This window comes from Candoia aspera, chromosome 7, assembly GCF_035149785.1.
Source record: "Candoia aspera isolate rCanAsp1 chromosome 7, rCanAsp1.hap2, whole genome shotgun sequence".
NCBI classification, from domain to species: Eukaryota; Metazoa; Chordata; class Lepidosauria; order Squamata; family Boidae; genus Candoia; species Candoia aspera.
In genome coordinates, this window is record NC_086159.1 from 20863245 (window position 1) to 20887924 (window position 24680).

Here is a 24680-nt window from a genome sequence, read left to right on the forward strand (position 1 = left end):
TCTGCAACATAGGCCTAAGTATGAAGTCACCCTGAATCAAGAATGATCCGAGACCTGAATTTTTATTTATATTTACACGTGTGTTATAAATAGGTGTATGCAGGAGCGCCTATACACAAAATCTGCTTAAGTGCATTGTAGAAGCTGAAACCTTAATAAACCCCAGCTTCCATCACGCTTGTTTCTGTTGCCTAAATGGGAACCCTTCCCGAGAACACAACACGCGACAGAAACAACACGTTAAGCTGTTTTGTTTTAGCACGTCAACCCGCCCGCCACGTGCAGCGGGTAGACGGTTTCCGGGCGTTTCCTTCCCAATTCCCGCCTCCGCCACTGCCTCCTCCAATAGCTAACTGCGGACGCCCCTCCATCTCAGTGGGCGGGGTTTATCGAACAGCGGTAAGGATCCGAACGCTCGCTCTTTCTCAGAGGCGAAAAGGGAAGTTAAGTCCGCCTCCCGTCCTTTTCTCTCCGCCCCTCGAGTTTTGCCCCGCCCCATCCAACCAGCCGGAAGGATGCGTTCCCGGAAGTTCCGGTGGGGCCGTCGCTGCGTGGGGTAAACAATAATGGCGGAGGCTGCGGTGGCCCCCGGTGGTGGCGGAGTAGCGGGAGCGACAGCCACGGCAGCGGTTGTCACGGCTTCCAGCGCTGGCGACTCCGCCACCACCATCACCACCACGGCCTCCAGCCTCCCCACAGCCGAGCCTCAGCCACCAACCGCCGGAGCCGGAGGGGGAAGCATCGGCTGTTGGACTAAGCAAGTCGCTTGCAGGTAACGTGCTGAGACGAGGACGGGTGATGGCGCCTCGGTCTCCCCTTTAATTCCAACCCTCCCGGTCCTGACTCGCGTTTCTGGGAGCCCGTCGGCGCTTATTTCCCTGCCGTCCTTGTCTCTCCCGCCCTGAAGACAAAAACGGACTTCAGGCTTGCTTAAGGTCACCCCCGACCTGGCTGGGTTCTCTGGCATTTTGTTCTCTTTTGCATATAGGCAGCTGCTCTTAATCGTTACTGCTCTCTTCCGTGCAATTCTGGCGGGCTTGGCTTTTTTTGCGGTGGTGGAAATGAGGCCAAGCTTTCAGCTGCAAAAAGCCCAGGCAAAAGGGGCTGCGATTGCGGGAGTGATTGGAGGGAACGTGGGTATGCCTCTTTTGTTTCCCTCGGTGCCTTTCTCTTTTGGAGCTAGGTGGTTTTTTCTTATTATCACGTGGCCTCCTCGCTGTTTTGTTTTGGTTACGACTTCACTACAGCAAATACTCCCTGCGCACTTTGGAGTCCTTTGTGTTTCCGTTTCTTCTCATCACCCCTTCTAAGTCATGCTACGCACCCGTAGGTAGAGCTCTCGGCAGTTTAAGATTACAGTGTGATCTTTATTGTGCCTGTTGGTGCCTGCCAACAATATATTGCGCTGCTTTGGGGTTTAGCATTAATGTCACCAGTTTTTTTCTTCCTTGATGCTGTTTCTCTTTGACAAGGTAGCTGTGATCAATATGCATATTACTGGAAACTTTAACTTTATAGCAGCGGATTGTGCAAATTACTTTGTGATGGACAAAGTAAAAGAATTGCCAGGGAATCTGAAACTTCAAATTGGAATACATTCAAATTGCTGTCATATATAGGAAATTATTTCAAGTTAAAGATAACTAAGTTCATTTTTAGGGTTTGATCTAGTATAGAAATAGCGCACTTCTATATTGTTGTCTAATATTGTATCCTCAAAAGTAATGGAGAGTAGTGTATGGCCTATTCTGTGAGTGTATGTTATTGTCAGCCTTGAATATGTGTTAATAATCTGTTGTTTTATATTGTTTATTTTTGCTTTGAATAGTATATTTTTCTTTCTTTGATTTTTTTTAATTACTTGCCACCAAAGTCACAAATTGTGAGAAGGGTAACTTTACAAATCTCTTAAATAAATGCATAATAAAATAAGGTTTGAACTACCTATCCATAGGAGGTTTGCAAACCAGGAATTAATTCACTCAAGGAAATAATGAGTATTACTTGCAAAACTCAAACACGTTATTAGTATGGACCATATCTATTATTTTTGGAGTTTTGAAATAAGAAACAGAATAAAATGTTGCCACCTCATCAAAATCCTTTAGGAGAATTCCTAGAATCTGGATAAATTGCTTTGTAAGCTTTGGGGACTTTTAATTCATCAGTGGACCCAATCTGGTCTTAAATGCCTAGCTAAATTTTTTTACCTTAGACTAGTAAATAGACTTGAGAATTATTGAGGTTTTGGTTATCCTTGCTATTTTGTCATTTTGGATGCATTAAATACATGATTTTGTCATAAAAGAGAGATTGACATTTTTAACTTCCAAAAATGGAATGTAAAAAGAGAAAAGGAACTTTGTGCAGAAAACAGGAAGTATCTCATCCTGATTTATTTATATGTTTCTGTATTTGTGGAAATGAGAGGTAATTAAGTATTTTAACTAGTGTTCTGGATTATATCTGAAGTTGGTAACTATCAGTTACTAAAGGCATTTGTCCTGTGAAGGTCATCTGAAAATTATTATCCACATGAAAAAAAATATCATTTAAACATTATTGTTTTGGATTTGAAAACTTTAATTAGTAAGGGATGTTAACTGTCATTTAAATAGTTTTGTATTTTCTTCAAACTGGTTTACTTCTGTCTCACTATGGTTAATTAAAAAAAAATCTTCATAGTACAATGCCTGTTTTGTAGCCCTATCTTTTATGAATATGCAGCTGCAAAATATGTGAAACATTGTTGCTAGGCTCACTGTTGATGTGCCAAGTTAAAAAATCTAAATGTAATGAGAATACGCACTGTGCTATGTCAGAGGGGAAAGAAATTTTATCTGGGTTCCATTTTGTTCTTTGATAATGTAGTAATAGATGCTGCAAGTGTTTTTCTGGTTTTTGGGAATACACAAAAGTATCTGAATTCAGTGCTCTGTATAGCTAGAAAACTGTTTTCATAGGAATCTGGATAATGAGGCACTGGGAATTTCCACAGTTCCTTTCACTATAGGTTTATGCATGATTTAGAGTTTTTTCTCACCCCTTCTTTCCAAGCTGAAGAAGCTATGGGTTGATTATTTTGGAGAAAAATAGTGAAAATCATATTTGGGCTCTAATAAATTAGGGAAAGTATCTCTTTTAGTGCTTGTCCTGAATCTTTTAGCTAAAGGGTTGTATTTAAATTTATGTTGACTAGGTATTCTGAAATTGAGCATACTGTACACTGTTTTCTCCTTTTCTGTGTCTTCACGTATTCTGTTAAGTTCTCAGTGGTGGGTGGTCTCTCGGTTTTTTCATGGCTTGTATAACATGAATGATGGCTTCTGATTTGGAGTGGTAACCCAGTGTGAATTTTCATAAAGAACAATGTATAATAATTAAGAAATAGTATAATTTCAATATGATTCTTAAGCACAGTCTGCTATGGGTGTTTGTGGCAGAGCGAACTGACTACAATTCCCTGAAGTAAATAACAGGGCAACTTTTCTGTGCTCCAGTGAATGCATAATGATCAGGTAGCTAAAATGGGTAACAGCTAATTTTACCCAATAGAATCAGTAGAATCTATTTCACTTACTCTTCAAAATTGCTGCTTTTAGAAACATAAAATCAGACAGAATATATGCAGTTGATTTAAAATGACTGCATTTAATGAATAGAGAATAAGAGTCAGGTTAATTAGACTGTGTAGCCTCAGGCTAAAGATGCTCGTATCTACGAAATTGCTAAAAACATGAGGTTTTACTGTGTTATGGGTTCACTTCAGGTTGTTTCTAAAATGAAGTGGATTTAACCAGCTGGCCTAAAGCATCTGTACTGCATACATGATCAGATTTGGAGTGGGCGTTGTTTAAATTCAATCTGTACAGGTCAAATTGTACTGCACAAAAGATAGTTTAGAAGATTCACTGTTCATTTCATATTTAAAGTTTACTAAGTGAATCTGTCCTTGTGTCTATTTGTCTCATTATGCTCAAATACTATATGAAAGATTCTGGAGAGGCCCATTTTCCAAGAATGTGGGTGAAAGGAATAATAATTAAAGTGTTTAAAGTTTTTTCAGTTTTATACTCATAATTAGTCTGTATTTCTTATTACAAATTTTATTTGCTCTACTACCAACTCATCAATCCTATTTCTAACTCCCCCCTTCCCCAGCACATCTATTCCCCCATTGCTTATTTGTTAACAGAAATATAATTGAGGTCATTGTAAAATATAGCAATAAATGTGCACGATCAGATTAAAGTAGTGAAATCTCTGCAAACAGCACATAATCCAAATTAATGTTTCAATTAAATACAAATTAGGAACAATGGACTGCCCTTCACCCTTGGATGTACTGTGTATTTTAAAATCCCAGATCAGTTAATGTTACAATTGCTTTGATACTTGTTTCTACAGATGAATGTAACTTGATAATAAAACTACAAGTTTGACATAATGTGCCGATTCAATGAAAGGAATTTCCTAGTTTTTATGTCTGGAGATTGCATGACAAGTTTGCAAATTAGGCAGTTGCTCTGTTTATAGATAACCTTTTTGCAATCAAATTGATTGTAATATATGAAGTGGTAAAACATATTTTGAGCATTCTTTCAATACAAGTCAGGTTATTTCATTGTATTGATGTGTGAAAATAGCCTACATATAGAATTTTTTTTGAAATGGATGGCTAGTATGGGTTTGGATGACACACCTATGTGTAATACATTTTAACTGTTAGTATCCCACTTTATCTCACTGGTATCCTGCGTAGCACAGCTCCCAACCCTCCCTTCCTGCCCACCTCCGTTGTGGTTAAGTATGATTTGAGCACAGGGTATATATTATGGTACGCTGCCACAAACATTTTTTCAATTGATTATGTGCCATCAAGTTGTTTTTGACTCCTAGCGACTATATAGATAGATTTACTCCATGACACTCTATCCGTAATCTGGTCCTTCAGGTCTTCCAATGGTGCATTCATTGCCACTGTAACTGAGTCCATCCACCTTGCTGCTGGTTGTCCTTGTCATTTCTTTCCTTCCACCTTTCTTAGTATTAGAGCCTTTTCCAGGGAGCTAGGTCTTTGCATAATGTGTCCAAAGTAGGATAAATGGCACCATTTTTTAAAATTAATTTTTATTGAAGAGATTTTTTACAGAGAAAAAAACAATACAAATTTAAAGAGAAAAAAGAAAACTGATAAGTGAATAAGTAAGAAATAAAAGAAAAAAGAGAAGTGGCTTCTGATTTTCTTTACAGCAGTTATAAATGCATTTATATTTTATTCTCTCTATATATAGTTACATCATATCTCCTCTTCCCATATTCTACCCTTTCTAATCGTCAAACCCATAAATCACAAGTTCATTTTTTCCCCATTTTCAGCAAAAAGTCCATAAAGAGTTTCCAGTCACTGACAAATGTAGTTACTGTCTTTTCCCTAATCAAGCAAGTCAATTTTGCCATCTCTGCAAATTTTGTCATCTTCACCAACCATTTCTCCGTTGTGGTTATTTCAGAGTCTTTCCATCTTTGTACATACAATAATCTCACTGCAGTTATCATGTACAAAAACAATCTTCCATAATCTTTTCTAGTTCTCTATCCATTAGTTTCAACAAAAAAAGTTCTGGTTTTAGTTGAAAATTAATCTTTAAAATTCTTTGTATCACTGTGTATGTTTGAACACAAAATTTACTAGCTTTTTTACAAGTCCACCAGGCATGATAAAATGACCCTTCATGTTTTCCACATTTCCAACGTAAGTTTGAAGTATCTTTATACATTCTAGAAAGTTTTTCTGGTGTCATTTTGCCATGGTTTTAATGAAGTTTATTTAGTGCATATTCTGAATTCAAACGTTAACAAGTGATGCGTGACCTAGAGATTCTTTTACTGGGGGAGAATCCGACAGGCATATGTGAAATACTAGCAAGGTGCAATCATTGGTTAAGTGTTTTATACAAATGTATTTTTAGTAATGGTCAGTGTATTGATTTAATTAAGGGAAGAAACATACTTTTTTCATTTTAGAGGATTGATGCAGTTCTATTAAGCAGTGACTTTAAAACATCCTAGCTTAATGGAATCTTTCCTATACATTTAACTTGTAAAGAACTAGTAAGAATTTCTGCAGAGTGGTCATGACCTCAAGGGTGCACGTTCAGGCCACATAGGTATCATTACTCCAGCAGACCCAGTACCTTCAATAATAGGTAGACAAACTAGCTTTCAAGGGAATTTGTCTGATTCTTTGATATTTTTTTTCAAACAATACTCAGTAAGCTTCCATTGGAACTGAGTTCTCCTGTTGGGAATGACTGAGGACCTCATCATTTCAAGCTTAGACTATTGCAAGGTATTCTGCCTGGGGATGCCTTTTGAAGGCTGTGTAGAAACTTCAGTTGGTATAAAATGCAGCTGCCCACTTCCTGATGGGTGAGAGCCACTTTAACAGTATATAACACTTCTTTTGTGGGTGCTTCATCAGTTGCTAAATGATGGCCTACTCAAATTTAAAGTGCTGGTGTATATAAAGCCCAAATATAAAGCCCTATTTAGAAATCAAGTGGTGCTTGAGTTGCTTTTTGCTGGTCTTCAATGACATGATTTATATTTATTATGAAAGTTTTAACTGGCATATTTTGAATTTTGGGGGATTGTGTTTCACGTGCTATAAACTGCGTAGAGTTTTGAGATTAGGCAGTATACAAATTTCTATAATAAACAAACTTGTAAAAACTGCAGTAAAGTTTTAATGGGATATTCTGAAATCATATAGTGGTGATACTGTCATTCTGATTGGTTAATTTTAGGTATGCAGTCAAATTGTTCTTTGGATGAATACATTGATAACAGTGAATTAAATATTAATACGTTAAAATTCTATCTCAAATTTAGCTCCTTGTGATTTTCTTCAAATGTCAATCAGTATTTAAGGATGCCAGTACATTCAGGAGTGCTGAAGAATGTACTGGAACATCTGCTTTTAGGAAGAAATTTGCTGCTTTGAGCAGATGTATTCTTAATTGATGGCAAAATTTGTACTGCTCCATGAAAGTAGAAGGTATTTTACTATCCATATGTCTGGATTTTATAGTTTTCCCTCTTCTTTAACTAAGAAGAGTCTTTGGCTTTCTATAAGACAGGTACCTTTTTTTGAATGAAGAATATTTTCCATATTTGGGAAATTAAGTCTTTCAACGATTTTTCAGAGACTAAGATTGTACTTACTCTCTATTATATAGTATTGACACTGTTGTGTACAGCTGTGCAAAATATTTCAAATTCAAAATGGGCTGTTTCAATCTAACAAGAAGTATTCCAATACTGTGCAATCTTAGTAGGAGTATTTCAAACTCAAATACAGGGCTGGATGTGTCAAAGTGCTTCTGATGAGCTTGGGAGAGGGTGTGTCGAGTTTGAAATATTTTGCACATCTGTGCTATTACATAGCTTTTTTTTCCTGACTGGATTAATGTATGTATGTATGTATGTATGTTTCTGTTACCTTTTCATTTTCTGATTTTGCAAATAGTTGTATTTTAGCAAAATAATGGTGACTGTTAGGACAGATGTGCACAGTTATGGCATTTCATGACATGAATGACTTTGATATAATGGAAACCTGCTTTTAAAAGCATGCAAGTTACAGTTTAGGCAGTGGTAGGGCAAAATTGCCAGAAGAGTAAAAAAAAAGAAGAACCAGACTATGTAGATTTGGGCTTGATTGATGATAGCTTCAGTTCACTTAGTAACAAGTTTTCTGGTGAACTGCTTATCTAAAGATAAACAGCAATAAGCAGCAAAATACAAAAAGAACAAAAAAATATTAAAACCTCAATTGCACCATAATTCAAGTATCTTAACATATTGAAATCAAGGAATGTCCTACTCAACAAAAGCATAGCATTATGGGAGGCTGCTTTGAGTGAATATTCTCCTAGACCTCTGCCTGGTTGCTACCAGCCTCTGGAATCCAGATGTAATGGGTTTTTTCCCCCCAATATAGATTTATTTTCTACAAGGAAGAGGGAATGCAGATAATTTGATGCTAAATAGATTTTGTTGATTGTCCATTATTACTGCTATCATGAGCAGTAATGTGAGACTACCACAGTTTTTGATACTGGTCGTGGGTGTTTTCTAAATTAGGCAACAACCAGTTCAGACATTCTCTTCCTTCTCCCCAATTCCAAGCACAGAAGACTAGTCACAATGCTTATTCCATCTTTAACCTCTTTACTGTTCCACAATTAACTGTAAGGGGACTACAAACTCTTTTGCAACCTAATAAAAGTGTTACTGCTCCTAACTGCATAATGTCCTGTCACAAGGCACCATCTTCTTGCAAATAGTGGAGGATGTCCAAGCTCAGCACCAAGACCCAAAGCGATATTCCTCAAGAAATGCACAAAAAAGTTTAACAACTGATTTGCACAGATTGAATCACATTAGCTAGGTGACACCTGTGTCAGTGACAGAGTTAATCTATACTTACAGTTTTAGCAGCTAATGCCAGCCAAACTACCTGCCTCTTCTTTCTCACTTTTACATCTTAATGTGACAAATTGTATGTAAAAGATATCAAATATGTGAGTGACTGATGAATTATTTAATATAAAACCAGATAGTTATACTGTGGCTCCACAATATGCCAACATCTTCATGGATGACACAGAACAGCACTTTCTCAACTCTTATCCTCTGAAACCTCTCCTTTACTTACAATTCATTGATGACATTTTCTTTGTCTGGAAGCTTGGAAATCAATCTCTCATTAGATTGGATCATAATCTCAACAACTTCCACTTTACCATCAATTTCAACTTTGATGTATCTATAAAAAATCCACTTCCTTGATGTTATAGTAGAACTACACAGTGGACACATAATGCCATGCTACACAGGAAACTTATAGATTGCCATGCATACCTATATGCTTCCCACTTCCACCCAGAACACACCACCAAATCTATATCTATAGTCATGCTCTTCTATACTACAGTTACATTTGTTTTGACCCACTTGACAAAGATGCTCAACTGATGGAATTCAACCAGGCATTCAAGAAACCCATCCAACAAGATCAATAGACAAATCAATAGAGTCAGACTGATTCTCAGGGAGGACCTATTAAAACACAGACCACAAATAGAGAAATACAGAATACTATTAGTTGTCATCTAGAGCTCAAACCATTCAAACACATTATTAATAAGTACAGCCCATAATGGCCTCTATACTTGGTTGACTGTTGGGTGGCAGGCCTATCGTTGCATACAAACAACCACCCAGATTCTCACCAACAAAAACAATAGGATATTCCTTAGCTTTTTTCAGTTTATTTGCTAGTATCTGTAGTTCACAAAAGCTTTTAATAAAATGTGTTAGTCTGAAAAGGTGTTACCAGACTCCTCCTGATTAAATGACCCCAGCGTAAGAACAAAGCATCTGCAAGCCGCTCTTGCGTTGTCTCATGTCAATGTTCATTAAAAAAAAACAACACCAAACAAAAGTGGTGTACATGGAAGGAAACCACTGTTTTCCAGAAAGTACATATCTAATTTGTCAAAAAGCACCTTGATGAACCAGCTGTTGGAACAATATTCTGCAGACAGATAAGGCAAAGCATATCTTTTAGGCATTCCTGACAAACTTTGGAGAAGACAACCGAATTCTAACAAAAAAAAACTCACTGCAACCATGAATCGTGGCAGTGGGAGTATTAAAAAAAGCACCACAAGATCAGAAGGAAGACTGACCTAGCACCAGTCTTTGATCTTTGAGAAGATGAGGAGGACCAAAATATGAAATAGTTTTCAAACATCTAATAGGCATTAGGTTCAGGGCAAGCAAAAGAAAGTATTTTACATGTATTTATGCAATTTTCAGCTACAAGCTGCAGTGGTAGCCATTGGTGTAGATGGTTTTAAAATGTGATTAGATAAATCCATGATACATTAATTATCAATCGCTAGAAGTCATATGATTGAAGTGTTGAGTTTGTTACTTCAGAACATTAAGATTCTTATTCAGGAGTGTTTGTCATTTATTTTCATCAGGCATGATGGAATTCCATTCAAACTACATAATATTCTTCTTTCTGGTTCAGCCATATTTACAAATTTCTGTCTTTCAGATATTTCATGCATGGCGTTTGCAAGGAAGGGGACAACTGCCGTTATTCCCATGACCTCTACACTACTCACTCTGGCATGGTGTGTAGGTATTTTCAGCGAGGATGCTGTGCTTATGGAGATCGTTGCAGGTAGAGAAATGCAGCTGAATGTTCTACATTTTTACAAGGAGCAAATTCCCTGTGTTTATGGCTAGTCATCCTCAGTGGCTTTCTAAAGAAATAAACGAGTTTTAGTTCAGGGAATATGATAATGGGTGGGCCAGCCTGATCATGGAAGCTGCACCTTACCTGTTTCAGGTGTTACCACCAGTGCTGATATAGTAGCAGCATTACTCACTATTGTGGCAGCACTACCACTATACATGCAAGTAAAGAGCAGGATTATGATTTGTGGTGCTGCCAACAAATGGTTCCACATCTATGGGAGCCTTCATGTAGTGTTATGCAGGTAAATGTTGTCTTCTATAGAAGCTTGTGCAGATACTGAGAAAAAGGACTTCTTCGTGGAATTTTACTCATAAATCAGACTTGGAAACATAATGCAAAAGTGAGACAAAAGTAGCTGCTGTGTTTATAAATACCTTCTAACTGCCATTTTCTATACACCACAAAACTTTTATAGAAGCCATTTAAGCAGCAAGATCATACTGTACTGTCTACAACAAAATAAATATTGTACTCTTGTGCCCTACTTCATTCTAGCTTTGCTTAACCTGATACCCTCCATATGGCATGCCTCATAGTTTTTCACTCTAATTCCCATCATCCACAAATGTAAACTATGCTCCAAGTAATTGGGCTGCAAAATATTTGAGGTCAACAGGTTGGAGAAGGTTGACTACCTATCAAAATTTCACATGTCTAATTCAGCCGCTACATTAAAGCCCCATAAAACATCAAATTAAACTTTTGGTTTTCAGACATTTGATTGGGGAACTGCCCGTGTATAAGGCAATAGAATGTATATTCTTTAATACAAATGCAGTCATTGCAAAGGGGCTCAGGAAGAATGATGTACAATACTCTTGCATGCACGCAGTTTAATTTCTTCCTCCTGCTTTTATCTGCTGAGATGTTAAAAAAAATTGTACCAAAACATTGGGTGTGAAAATCTACTTAAACTTAAATAATTGGAAGCAGAGGAGAAAGCAAATCCCTTGAGTAGAATCCAGCACTGTATGAATGGAAGTCCACTTATATGATAGGAATGTAGATTCCTTCCCTTTTCTCTCATTGACCTTCAAAATCTGCTTTGGAACAGATTTTGAAATTCCAGGAAGTAGAATAGCTTTCTCTCACTGATCAAAAAAGTTGATAAATGGATTATATCTTTTGTATATTTTTTCCTAAAGGGCACTTATATCTGATGGCTCTTCCAGCAGTACAGAGTACTAAAGAAAGTATTTATCTCAGTGAAGCTTAACAAGGCACTTCATAATCTCTGGCAAAATACATTGTCAAGTAACTCTGTACTGAAGGCCTCTTCAGTTATATTAATGGACTCTCTCTTTCCATCCCCATTCCATATAATACATTTCTGATTCTTTGAAGCAATTGCTTCTAACTGAAGTTCATGTAGCATTATTTTTGCAATTTCTGACTTCGCTCCTTATCAGATATGAACACACCAAGCCATTGAAAAGAGAAGATTTGACTACTGTGAGTCCAGCTGCAAAAACCTACTCTTCGGCCTCAACGGAGGTGACCCCATCTCCTGGAACACTTGAAGTGAGCAGCAGTGAGATTGAAGACAAAGACCTGGCAGCTGCAGGAGCTGGGACTGAAGATTGGGTGAATGCTGTGGAGTTTATTCCTGGGCAGCCGTACTTTGGTCGTGGTAAGTTGATTCACTATAATAGTGATAAATGTTCATTGCCGACCCTGGCATTTGTGTGCGAGGGTTTTTTTTTTGATCTCCTTAGAATTACTATCTAAGCAAGAGCTATATTCATTTGAACAATTGTTCTGCTTTGTGTTACAAGCTGCCTTACAATAAATCAAAAACTGATGAGCCAACCCATTATTATTTGCACCGACTGGCAGCAGCTCTCTGGAGATTTATGGGGTTCTTTCCCAGTCTTACCACAGAGTGCAATGCCTCCCCATGATCCATTCAGTTGAGCACAATTGGCCCGCCATCTGTTGTGGTCTGAAAGTGCCAAACATTCTAGGCAGGCTTTTAAATTACATATTCATTGAAGGAAGGTCCACTGAACTCACTGAGGGTTAATTTCCAATAAACATACCTAAGATAACACAAATGAGGTGTGTGTGCAGTGAAAGAAGGTTATGTATGCTAAATGTTGCTGCAGATCTCTGGTAGGTATTCCAGATTTTATCAGCTAGGAGACATTGGATTTGCCTTTCCATGTCACAGTTTAGAGTTACGTAGAGAATACAAATTTGCCCAAGTTATTTATCCCTCCTTCTATTGGGAATACTTTCCTTATCCAAGTGGCAGGAGTTCTTTTTCAGACTGAAAGTGGCACTTTTTTTGTGTGAAGTGAAAAATATTTTGGCCTCTGAGGACTACAGGGACTGGGCCATAATATCTTTTTATCTTTAGAATGGGAGGAAACCACCATTTCTTCTCCCCGAAGATTAAGTGTAATCTGATATCAGCAATACCTGATAGACTTTTATGGACTGAATGCAGAATCACTCAATAGTACTTCAAATTGTATGGCTTAAACTAATGGTTTTAATGGTTAGGCTTCCTTGATTCTTCTCTATGCCCCCCCCCCTTTTGATAGTGCTTTGCCTAATTAAAAATCTGGCAAATGCAAAAGCTTGCACTTCGTGTTATTTTAGTTGTTCTACTAAAGATATCACTACCCAGGTGTAGATTTTGGAATTTTTGCCATGTATATAAACCTAGCTTTGATTGTTTTTCAGGTTATTTTGAACTTGGAGTACGTTTACTTTGTTCAGCAGCTGATGATAGAATTACTCAGAGATTCTAATAAGAGCACATGGCATAAATTGTTCAGCTTGCTTCTTGTGACTAAGCTTTTTGTTTTTGGTGTGCAGATCTTGTTGAGTGGCCTTAGTTCAAGTAATTCCTCTTCTAGCCCAGCCAAGCTGTTGATTAATAACTCTCTCTATTGCCCTGTATATGATTCCAAGTTACTTCCCGTTGCCAGCACTTCTCTAATAATATGTTTAGGAAAGAGTATAGCCAACAACGCATAATGTGTTACATACTACTCAATTCCTGGACATAACCAAATAAGCCAAACATGCATGTTGTGAACTAAATTATTTCTATAGTTTTATACTTGCCATTAGAACTGCTATGATGGAATGTAATTTACACAGAACTTTTCTTATATTCTCATGGGTACGAGACGTTATTGTTTAGAAGAATCAGCAGTGTGAAGCAGCTGCCATTGTTCTAGGAGTCCTGCCACATGAGCAGGGGTTCACTAGTAAGCTGATTTGTGTTAACTTGGAAAAGACAGCTGAAATGCTTCATTCTCTGGGTGTTCAGTATCAGATACCAAGGTCTGAACATCATGCACTGCTTACAATCATTGAAGCTAATAATAATTGTCAATATGTCCCTACCCATGGTTGTCCTTCATGTAGTAGATAAAACATTTTAAAAGTGGTTCTTTCATCTGTCAGTCTGTATGCATGCAAAATCTGCACATTAGCACATCTCCATGGTTTTTGTATACAGTATGTACCTTTGTAAATGTTCCACTTGGAGCGTGGGCCACTGAAATAAATAAGTGCTTTTTTATGTCCTTCATGATTTTCAAATACATTAAAAAGATGTTTCATGTTGTTTCAAATAACTCTTAAGATGGCAGTAGTTTTCTGTGGGAGTTAGTGATAGAAGACTAACCTGTAGCTATTTTCCTTAGGTAAAATAACTCAGATGATTACATGTTTAAAAATGCTATTCAGGCTGTACTGTTCAAGAATCAAATACTCTGTGTCTTCATTCTGATTGCTCCAGCTGCTCCTTCCTGCACTGAAACTCCTCTGCAAGGAATGGTAATTGAAGAGGAGTATGAAAAACAGCAAACCAGCTTGGAGATGAAGAAACAGCTATGTCCCTATGCTGCAGTAGGAGAATGCCGTTATGGAGAAAACTGCGTATATATTCATGGAGATGTCTGCGACATGTGTGGCTTGCAGGTCCTCCATCCCGCAGATGCTGCACAGAGATCATTACACATAAAGGTAAGGTTGGAAAATAAGTGAAATAACTAGTTGGCTAACAAAAACTGCAGAAACATTTGAGTTATTGCAAAGGCTATGGGTTTCTCTGGTCCATGGAATACTTCTTATCTCAGGTCCAAGCAGGTTGCTGATGGCCTGGATACGCTGCTATACAGATTTTGTGCAGAACACTTCAGTGTTAGCTGGGGCTAGCACAAGGAAACAACCAGAGCAGGGTGGCACTGCTTTGTCTGGCACGCAAATGCCTTAAAAATGTACCCCATCTCCAAATTTGGAGCGAAATGTTGCAAAAGAGTAACAGTGGTTTTTGACATGCAGGCTTATTTTAAAAATGTCCATGATCAGAACGCTGCTAGATAAAAAGTGCAGTCTTTAATAACGTTTTAGAAACAATTTTTAAGTAGACTTCAATCCTAGGTTAGACTGTTTTTGGGGGTTCTTAAATTATGAGCCTCCTAATTTGTGTGTTACCTGATTCATTAGATTCTAAGCATCTTACATAGATGAAACAAAGTAATAACCAATACATAATGTAAAAAGCAAAAAAATCACATCCAATATGCTGTAATCTGGATTGGGCCTGATCTGACATTGGGTTGTTCTGCATCAAGTAGCAAGAGGGCTACTGCAATATAAGTCACCCTCCAAGTCTCCATCCCCTCCCCCTCTGGTAGGAACCCAGAGCATCTCCTCTTAGTTCAACCAAATAGGGTGGGGAGATTCTACCTGCGGAAAACAGTCCCAAAGATAAAAGCCTGAGGAATAACAGCCCTTTGAATTGGGTCTGGAAGCCTACTGGCACCCAGTACAGTTTCTGAAGGATAGGGATCCTTCTACTAAACTTGCTAATGCAGATTAGCAAATGGGCAGCCAGTGGCAGCTTCTGGATCATCCTCAACAATATCCCCATGTAAAACAAACAGCATTTGTTTAACTGGGAGATGACGACTGTACAGGTCCCTGTCTTCAGTGCATTCTGATTCCGGTAAGATCACAACTGGCAGACCAGACAAAGCCGATCAAAGGCTCTTCTGGCCATGGCCCCCACCTGCTGCTACAGTAGGAGCCATTGGTCCAGGAACACTCTCAGATTGTGTGCCAGCTCTTTTGGGAAAGGCACCCTGTCAGGAACAATACATTGAACATCCATGGATCCAAAAAGTTTCTGTACTTACAGTATCCCTGTTCTCCTGGGATTTAGTCTCAGTCTGTCCACAGAGTGGGGTAGGGTTGGGTACCACCAGCATATTGATGATATGGAACCACAAATCAATGGATTGTGTTTCCCAATAGCTTCAGATAGATATTAAGCAAGATGGGGGAGAGGGACAAGCCTGGGGTGCCCTGAGTGGAATGCCAAAGGCTTGATCTGTCTTACCCAAACAACAGGAATTGGACCTGCCCATTGAGGCAGGAAAAGAACTGCTGCCAAACAGTGCTCCTGGTCCCCAACCCTCCCAGAAGATCCAAAAGGATGCTATGGTCAATGGTATTAAATGCCACTGAGATCCAGCAGGACCAAGAGAGGTGTACCACCTCCATTCAGTTCTGTTGCAGAGCGATCAGGGCAGCTTCTGCCCATATGCAGGCCTGAATCCAACTGAAAGGATTCCAAGTAATTCATCTGATCCAGAATATCTGAGCGGTAAGATGGTTTGTGCACTTGACAGTTCTTGCTTTCCTAGCTAATCCTTTGAGGCGGTGAGCTTTACATTCTAACGTATTTGGTGGTATTTGCTTGGGAAGACAGATTCCTGGAAAATAAAACACTTTCATAACCTGCCCTCTCTATGGGATAGCTAAGGCTGTGTTTCCTCTTTGAAATACGTTGAAGCAATAATTGGGAAATTATGTGTGTATTTTAGGTTAATACAGATTTTTATATATGAGAATCTCTTTGCAAGTTTATCATTATTGTATTTTAAATTTTAGTGAGAAACTTATATAAAGAGAATTTCAATGAAAGCAGGAAGGACCAAATTTAAAAATAAAAAAAATGAACTACAGATAAAGTATATCAAGAACAAATGCTTGTGAGAAATGACAGGATTCTGTATATCCTTCTGAAATGTGCGAATAGTGCATGTTATCCAGCCTCTCCTTAGCTATATGTCGTCACATTGTTGTAGTCAGTAGACATCAAATGTAATTCTCCAGTACAGGTTAGTTCATATTTTAAAAGATAGTTTCTATCTGTAGGGATGAAACACATGATTATATCTTTATAGTACTGTGCTTCAAATGAAAAAAAAAAGTTCATAAAGTGGGTTTCAAAGATTTGTATTGAAGGCAGTCCCTGCCTCAAGCTTATCATATAGAAGACACAACACAAAAGGAAAATACAATATTCTTGTACGCCGGATGCTTACTTTTAGCTTAATCACTAGAATTAGGTAGTTATGCTTAGTTTCCATTGGTTTGGAGGGGTAAAAGGAATAAAACAGCTCAACTATCTCTGAATATGAGATAGTTTGGCTACCTGTTGCTATTTTTCAGACTTACAGTTGCTTCTAGTAGATACAAACAGAATAATTCTGGATAGATATGCATGGGGGTTGTTCTGTTACATGCATTATTTATATATTAGTCATATTTTTAATGAGAAGCAACTTATAATAAAACTGTATTTTACTTCAGTATTTTAGTTCTTTCTGCCAGAAGAATAAGAATTAAAATAACAAAATAAAGGCAAGGTGGCAAGAAAGCAGTATAAAAAAATAAAATATTATCATCACTCTGCTGATGCAAACCCAGCAATATTCTGGATTTGACTACACGTGTGCCCTGGATTCTCACTCTTTCCATGCCCAGGGCAATTTATAATCTGATGCACCTAAGGAAAAATGACTATTGAAGTTGCTTAGTGACAGCGAAGAGCATTGTAGAAGTTGTGGACCTCTCAAGATAAGTGCTTTTATGAGGACTGTTCTCCAAATTTAACTTTATGATCAGAAAGTGTCAGTTTCTTCTTCTCTTCTTCACAGTCTTGCATTGAAGCTCATGAGAAGGATATGGAGCTCTCCTTTGCTGTCCAGCGTAGTAAAGATATGGTGTGTGGAATCTGCATGGAGGTGGTGTATGAAAAAGCCAATCCCAGCGAGCGTCGATTTGGGATTCTATCCAACTGCAATCATACTTACTGTCTCAAGTGCATTCGCAAGTGGAGGAGCGCTAAACAATTTGAGAGCAAGATCATAAAGTGAGGCACTTCCCCATGTCCGTTGTGCTTTGTTTCTTGGGGAGAATTAGTATTTTGTGTGAACTGGCAACTTCGTCCCTCTTTCATCCCAAGACTGCATTTAATACATAAGTAATGTTTATCACTCAGCATTGAGGGTTTTTTGGATCAATTTTCTGACCTCAGTACTCTTGACTGGTCAGCAAGGTCCACTGAGTTTGAATGTTAAGTCATACTTTTTTGTTGTTGTTAAATGGTAGCAACCTGCTGTTCTGTTGGTTGCAGTACAAAATCACTTGGGTTCAAATGGTACAAGAGACGGAAACTCCAAACATGTGTTTCTTAAGTCTTTTCTCGTTCATTATTGAGCCAGTGGCCCATTCCTTTTTAAAATCTGCTTGGAAAAACAAACTCAAACCAATATGGACATCCAAGAAAACAAAGTTACAAAAATAAATTTATTTATATCTAAAGAAAAATGAGTCTGTGTGTGAAATGTTTTTCCCCCTCCATGTTCTTGGAAAACCTCAAAAAGTGCCTGGGATTGGGGAGTGTTAAGTTGTTAAAGAAATGCAATAGACTGGTCAGAGGTATGATAGACTGCTTGTAAAGGTGGGCGTATGTCTGTGCTGGGGATAGCACCCCTGTCATGTAGAATGCTGCAGTGCAGTCTGTTCGTTTCCCAGGTCCTGCCCAGAGTGTCGGATCACATCTAACTTTGTCATTCCAAGTGAGTACTGGGTGGAGGAGAAGGAAGAGAAGCAGAAACTCATTCAGAAATACAAGGAGGCAATGAGGTATGAGCATTGCAGCCTCGGACCAAGTTTGACTGCAGAGGTGAAGGGCATACATGGAGAAAAGGTGTTACCTGAAGCCCTCTCATACCTCCTTCCCACCCCACCCCTATGAGATGCATCTCTAACCACCAGCAGATGCATGCTACTTACACATGTAACCTTTGTGCCAAATAGCCTCATGTGCTGTTCCCTTGTCCACTCGGTTACAATTTAGCCATAAATAATAGCACATTTTATTCCAGGGTGTTTCCTCTGCATGCACCTATCAGTACGCACACCTTTTGAGTATGCACATCCACGTAATCCACTGTGTTACGTATGTTAATTAATTTAAACATGGCTTCAGCAACAAGCAGTCTCTTTTTAAAGAAAAAGTCACCTGGATTATAAAGCAAATACAGTACTGAAATCTGATTGGCTATGCTGTGAGTAAGGGTTGCGATATTTTCCTTTCCAGCAACAAGCCATGCAGGTATTTTGATGAAGGCCGTGGGAGCTGCCCATTTGGAGGGAACTGTTTTTACAAACACGCATATCCTGATGGCCGCCGAGAGGAGCCCCAGAGGCAGAAAGTGGGAACTTCAAGTAGATACAGAGTAAGTCCCACTGCTTTTTTTGATTTTTTTTTCTTTATAATAGAAAAATAAGTTTTGAGTTCGGCTTTTGAAGATAACCAGAATAAAAACTATTTTGAACTACAGGATTATAAAAACTATTTTGAACTACAGGATTGGGAGGCTGCAGCAAAAGTAACTTTGTGAAAGCAAAAACTTAATATATCTTCTAATTTACTTGTTTTCCTGCACCATTTTTGGACAGGACAATTTTTAATCATGAAGGGGTAATCAACCCAAAGTCAGGGACCATGTAATGTGCATGATTATATGTAATTATAGCCAAATCAAAGCAATGCCAATACCTTATTTCTGTCTTGAATGGATGAAAGTTTCTTGTAGGCTGCCTTGAAAGAATACAGTTGGATTGATGATTTTCGTGAAACGTGTGTTGTTCCACCGAAATGTTAGCTTGGTGCTACCTAGATTAATGTATCTGATCCCCTTTGCCAAACATCTGCTTCAAATACAGTGTTGTTATAAATTGGTGGACAGAGAAGTAGCTTTAACATTTTCTGATTTTATAAAGAAGGATCAAGTAGTCCTCCCTTGAATGACATTGTATCAGAATAAGCAAGAGAGTCCTTCCCACCATCTCTAAATTAGTAAGAAATATTGATGGAGACCTGATTGTAGCCCACCCAGAAGATTGAAACCTATTAGGCATGCATTATGATCAGCCAAGAGCTTTATTATCCCCTTCCATCTATCTCTTGTTTGGTGTTCCTTGAAACTGCAGAAAACAGATAGTATTAACATCTGAAAAGGTACCTTCTGTTAGGTAGATTTCAATTCGCAGACTTGTTGGAATGCTGTGGTGTTTGTTTTCAGGCTTCACCTTTGACGGAGATACAGGTGTGCAAAATCTCTACCCAATAGAAAAAAGTTGTAAACGATTTCAGGATCATAGTTACTTTTGCATGATCCTAATTCCTTGATGGGTGTCTGCAGAGTTTTTCTTTGATGTTCAGATATTGGTAGCATTAGAGGGGCAATCTTGACACTCTCAACAATGCCCCTTTGTCTAGAGATGACTAGGCTTTCCCAGTGTTGTTCGGTATTTGAGGAACAAGGTTTATTGGAAAACTAGCTGTTGGAATCTTCTACGTCAGAGGAGTGGGTTTGTTTGGGGAATGGCACTCATCTGAGGCCAGTAATTCTGCTCTACTTGTAGGCTCAGCGGAGAAACCGGTTCTGGGAATTCATTGAAGAGCGGGAGAGCAGCGATCCCTTTGAGAATGATGAGGATGAGGTGGTGACCTTTGAGCTGGGTGAAATGCTTCTCATGTTGCTGGCGGCAGGAGGCGATGATGACCTAACAGACTCCGAGGATGAATGGGACTTGTTTCATGACGAGCTGGAAGACTATTATGACTTGGACCTATAGCACTTCTTTGTGGTGTTTGGACTGTCTGCTCAATTTTTTTTCCCCCTCCCAGGCAGTAGCTCTTTTCCTGTGGTGTTGTGGCAGTGCCTGTGTTTTTCTCCTAGGCAGGCCTATCAATTCCAGGTGCTGCTGTTGTAATAACCTTTTCCCCCAGGGTCTGTCTCCTTTCCCTTCCCTCCAACCTGTCCCGCTTCCCAGCCCCAGGAGTGTGTTTTTTTCCCCCTTCTGTTAAACAAATGACATGAAATAAACCTTTAAAACGTTAGTTTTTTGTAAAAATGAATTTAACTGTCAGACAGTTAGATTAGACTTGTTGCTTTATATCTGTGTTCCTGACAGGATTCACCCAGTTCCAGGGTTCAAATGTTTACAGGACTTCCACACTCATCTTTAAGAGCCCAGATACAAACCTGAGAACACTGGCTGTACAATGGGGGGATGGGCAGATGTTGGCCAACTGCCTTGTTCCACGATAGAGACTTTGAAAACCATTTTTCCTACTTCAGATTTCAGGCCAGCACGTATTTTCTTGGCTGGCTTTAGCTCCATTCCAACCCCCCTCGTGTACATGTGTTCATTTGTGGATTTGGTCTCTTGTTTACTTGCACATTTACTATTTACTACTGTGTAACCAGAACCAGGCGCGAATGTTCTGGGTTTTTACTGTTCGGCATGAAAGGCAAATGTGTTTGTGCGTGAAAGGAGAACTTTCTATGTATGTATATACAAATAAAATACAGAGTTGTATCCCAAGGACTGGGCAACTTGGTATATGTGTGTATTAAACCCTGTTCCTCTATTCTCTCATTCCCTTCTTTACACAAACCTTTTGGTGCATGATATCTAACATTCAACTGGATTTTGAAATGAATGTTGTGGTCTCAGCAAATTCTGTGGAAATGGTCTTTAAAACATCTAATAGAGTAGGCACTTCCTTATTGACACCAGCACTCTGTTCTCTTCCTAGCCATCCTTCTACTCCTTTTGGGTGTATCTGAGTCACACAGGTGTAGGAATATTATTAGCCAAAATTTGGACCAAATTATCCACTTAGGGTACCACCATATTGGGATTCTTGTGCTCTCTTCATCTTTGAAAAGTTGTAGAACAGTGTGATAATTAAGCGGAGTTAAAACCATGAGATCCCTTTTCTCTCTTAGAAGGCTCCTCATTGCCTTGCAGAATATCTGAGTGGGCTCAGTAGCTGTACAACATGCATGTTGCTACTTAATCCATAGAAAAAGCCAGGCACCAGTTCTGCTAGGAAGAACTCCCGATGTCATCAAAACCTCTTTCTCCCTCTTTTCCTCTCCTCTCCTCAAAAGAATTTTAACTTTCCATTACATTTAATGCTGCTGGATTGTCCTTGAACTGTTCTGCTTCTGTCCTTTTAGATTGCATTTCCTTTCACTTTTAAATGGAATCAAAATTTGTTGCTGAAGTCTGTGTTACTTTGCAGCTGCCTTTTGTAAGAAGCACTTTTCCCAAATAAAAAAGCAAAAAAAAAAAAGGTATGATCTCTGTATTCTTGAGATTTCATTGGGATGGGGGGAAAATGCACACCGGAAGAGAAATGCATTTTCTGAATTCTGCAGCAACCCAGGTATCTGCCTCAATTTCCAGTTTTAAACTACTGGAATCTTAGATACTGACAATCATTTCCATAATTAAGTACGATAATAATTGCAGTTATCTAAGGTAGCCTACCACACATCTACCTGGACTATTAGGCTAGGACAATTGGTTAATTTTTCCTATGGATCTTCAAGTTGTCACATGTGGGACATCAGCCTTATTAGCTCAATGAATCAGGTGCTTGGTTTAATGGGTCTAATTCATTATGCCCAAAACAACTGACAGCTTTAGGAACATCCATTTTAAGTAGAGACAAACCAGCAGAAGACACTATATTGTCCTCTCCGTGAATTAAAATAAATGGTTGTGATCAGTATATTTGTGCTCAGTATAGTAAAATCTGATTCTTGTAAATATTGAATTAATATGAATTGATCCAATAAAATCTAATGTGTTCCAAACCTGATTTCTTTTAGTACTTTTACCATGCTTCCATTAATGGGAATAGCCATTGAAGACATTACTTTCTCATTCATCTTTAATGTTTCATCATTTTGGGGGGCAAATAGCCTCTTTCTCAGAAGAAAGGTTTTGGTTTTAGATATGGTCCTCTAAAAGGGTAAGGGGCCTCCGTCAGACTCTGTGCGCTGGGAATTATAGAAAGTTACTTACTGTTACAAATGACATATTCAACCATACAAGTCTGAGCCACCAGAGAACTTTCTACCTACTCACATTAACTCTCTACTTGTAGTAAAGGGAAAGAAGAGCAACACCCCTATTTGGGCATAAGTACTGCTGTGTGGATTTCAAGAAACAGTCTCTGGCTCATGTACTTCTATGTTGCCCTCGCTATGTAGTTCTATACTCTGATTTAATAATGCATCATTAATTTACAGCTGATAGAACAAGAGGATTAAATCCATCTCATGGTATCAGACCAGAGCACTCAAAAAACTGGGACATTTGCAAAATTCCTATCACCATTTAAAAAAAAAATAGAAATCTGAATTTGAAATAAATAAATAACGATAGTGTTATACAGAGCTGAAAGACTATTTGTTGAGAGGAAATAGATTTTCTGAGCTGTGAAATTACGTACAAACTTAACCTATAATTTACATAAATTTGTAATAAACTATTGAAAGCAGCATGACATCCTTGGTTTTAGACTGGATTATAGCATGGACTCCTGATATATTTGGAACCCCTAACCACATGAGTGTGTCTTGGAAGTAAACGGATGGAAACATACTAAGTGAGAATGGGTATGCACTACAGCTGTGCAAATCCTTTGAAGAGACGTTTTGGAATGCACCAAAAGAGGGACAGAGCACCTATTTTTTAATCCATAAAGCAGCTCTTCCTTTTTCATGGTTAGTACAATAGCTCTGGAAGCTGTTCCAGGCAGTCTTTTTTCTTGTCTAACCAAGAATTGTGATCTCAACCTAGACACAATATATAACCATGTCTGGTTGCATATCCAGATGGCCTGGTTCACACGCATGTGAGACCATAGTTGATTTATTTTATTAGAATGTTATTAACTGAGCTTGCAGAACACACTAATTCATGAATAATTAAGCTTTACTGATTTAACGCAGTTAGCTGGGCTCATACCACATATTCAATCATAAAGTAACCACACTGGCTAGATTTATACAACACATCGTTGCACACACTAGCCAACCATATTTTAGTTTAGCCCAATCAATTATGGCTTATTCAGCAAAGCATGTAATGAAAACCATGGCTTAGGGTAATTTATAAATCAACCCAAGCACTGTGTATTTTAGTATCTGTTCCAGGTTCTTAAAAAAAAAAAAGATTGATTTCATTCTGTCTAGTTTATTCCATAACAATACATACTCCAGCAATAATGGAAAAGTCTATCTTTTACAATCTTTATTTTACTTTAAAATCATATATAAAAGGGAAAGGTTTTTAAATATGTATCAGTAATAGTTATTCAATGCTGGTTAGAGAACCAACCTCTCCCCTTTAAAACTGGCCATTTCAGCAACAAACTCTTTTTTGGGAATGGATAAAAGGAAATAAAATAAAGTATCAATAAATACATACTGAATTTGCTTACATTATGAATATCTAAATCTGAGTATAATGAAAAGGAATTCTACTTTAAACCAAAGATTTAAACTAATGCTGTACTGAGACAAGTTTTCCCCAAACTCATATCTTCCAGATGTGTTGGGACTACAAGTCCCAGAATGCCTAGCATATCTGGAAGGCTGATTTAGTGATTCCTTCATTTCTTCACCCTATGCTTTTTTTTTCAAGTTGGCCTTGCAAGCTTAAAAAGCTCTTATTCAAAACAGAAAACTCACAGTCTCTCTACTTGCTTGGGAATGCAAGACAAAAGAATCACAAACACCCAAAAGAGAGAACTCAGTTCCTTGATTATTAATACCATCACCAATGAGATCAGCCTTCCCATAACCAAACAGAAAAAAAATCCATAATTTACCACTCACCCACTGCAATACTGTATATTCACAGGTGCCTTCCAGTAATTTTGAAAAGGAATGGATATACAAACTTTCCTATATTCACTTAGTGAAAACATACTAGAAACAAATTAATGATACATATTAAAAGCTACTAAGTTCTAGTATAAAGAAAGCTACAGTACAGTATATAGTTTATCATACTTTTGGTAACTATCTCAAAAATGCATTGCTTGTAGTTTCAGTGTATTTCTGGAGTGGTCTGTATAACTTTGCGAAGCCTTTGTTTTGTGGAACTGCCTCTAAGCAGTTGTTATACACACTGGAAAACAATGACA

At 38.2% G+C, this 24680-nt stretch overlaps 1 protein-coding gene across 2 annotated transcripts; it reads left to right on the forward strand.

The window, feature by feature from the left end:
• Positions 1-520: 520 nt before the first annotated feature.
• Positions 521-21813, forward strand: MKRN1 (makorin ring finger protein 1). 2 transcript variants are annotated; one of them, XM_063309100.1, is made up of 8 exons: positions 521-772; positions 10136-10264; positions 11752-11972; positions 14100-14326; positions 17311-17525; positions 18191-18301; positions 18759-18897; positions 20090-21813. In XM_063309100.1, exons 1-8 carry the CDS (start codon positions 567-569, stop codon positions 20300-20302), a joined length of 1461 nt encoding a protein of 486 aa, XP_063165170.1. In that variant the 5' UTR covers positions 521-566; the 3' UTR covers positions 20303-21813. The 2 variants fall into 2 exon arrangements, with proteins under 2 accessions (XP_063165170.1, XP_063165171.1); XM_063309101.1 differs by having other exon boundaries at positions 18191-18234; positions 20090-20310.
• The last annotated feature ends 2867 nt before the right edge of the window (positions 21814-24680 follow it).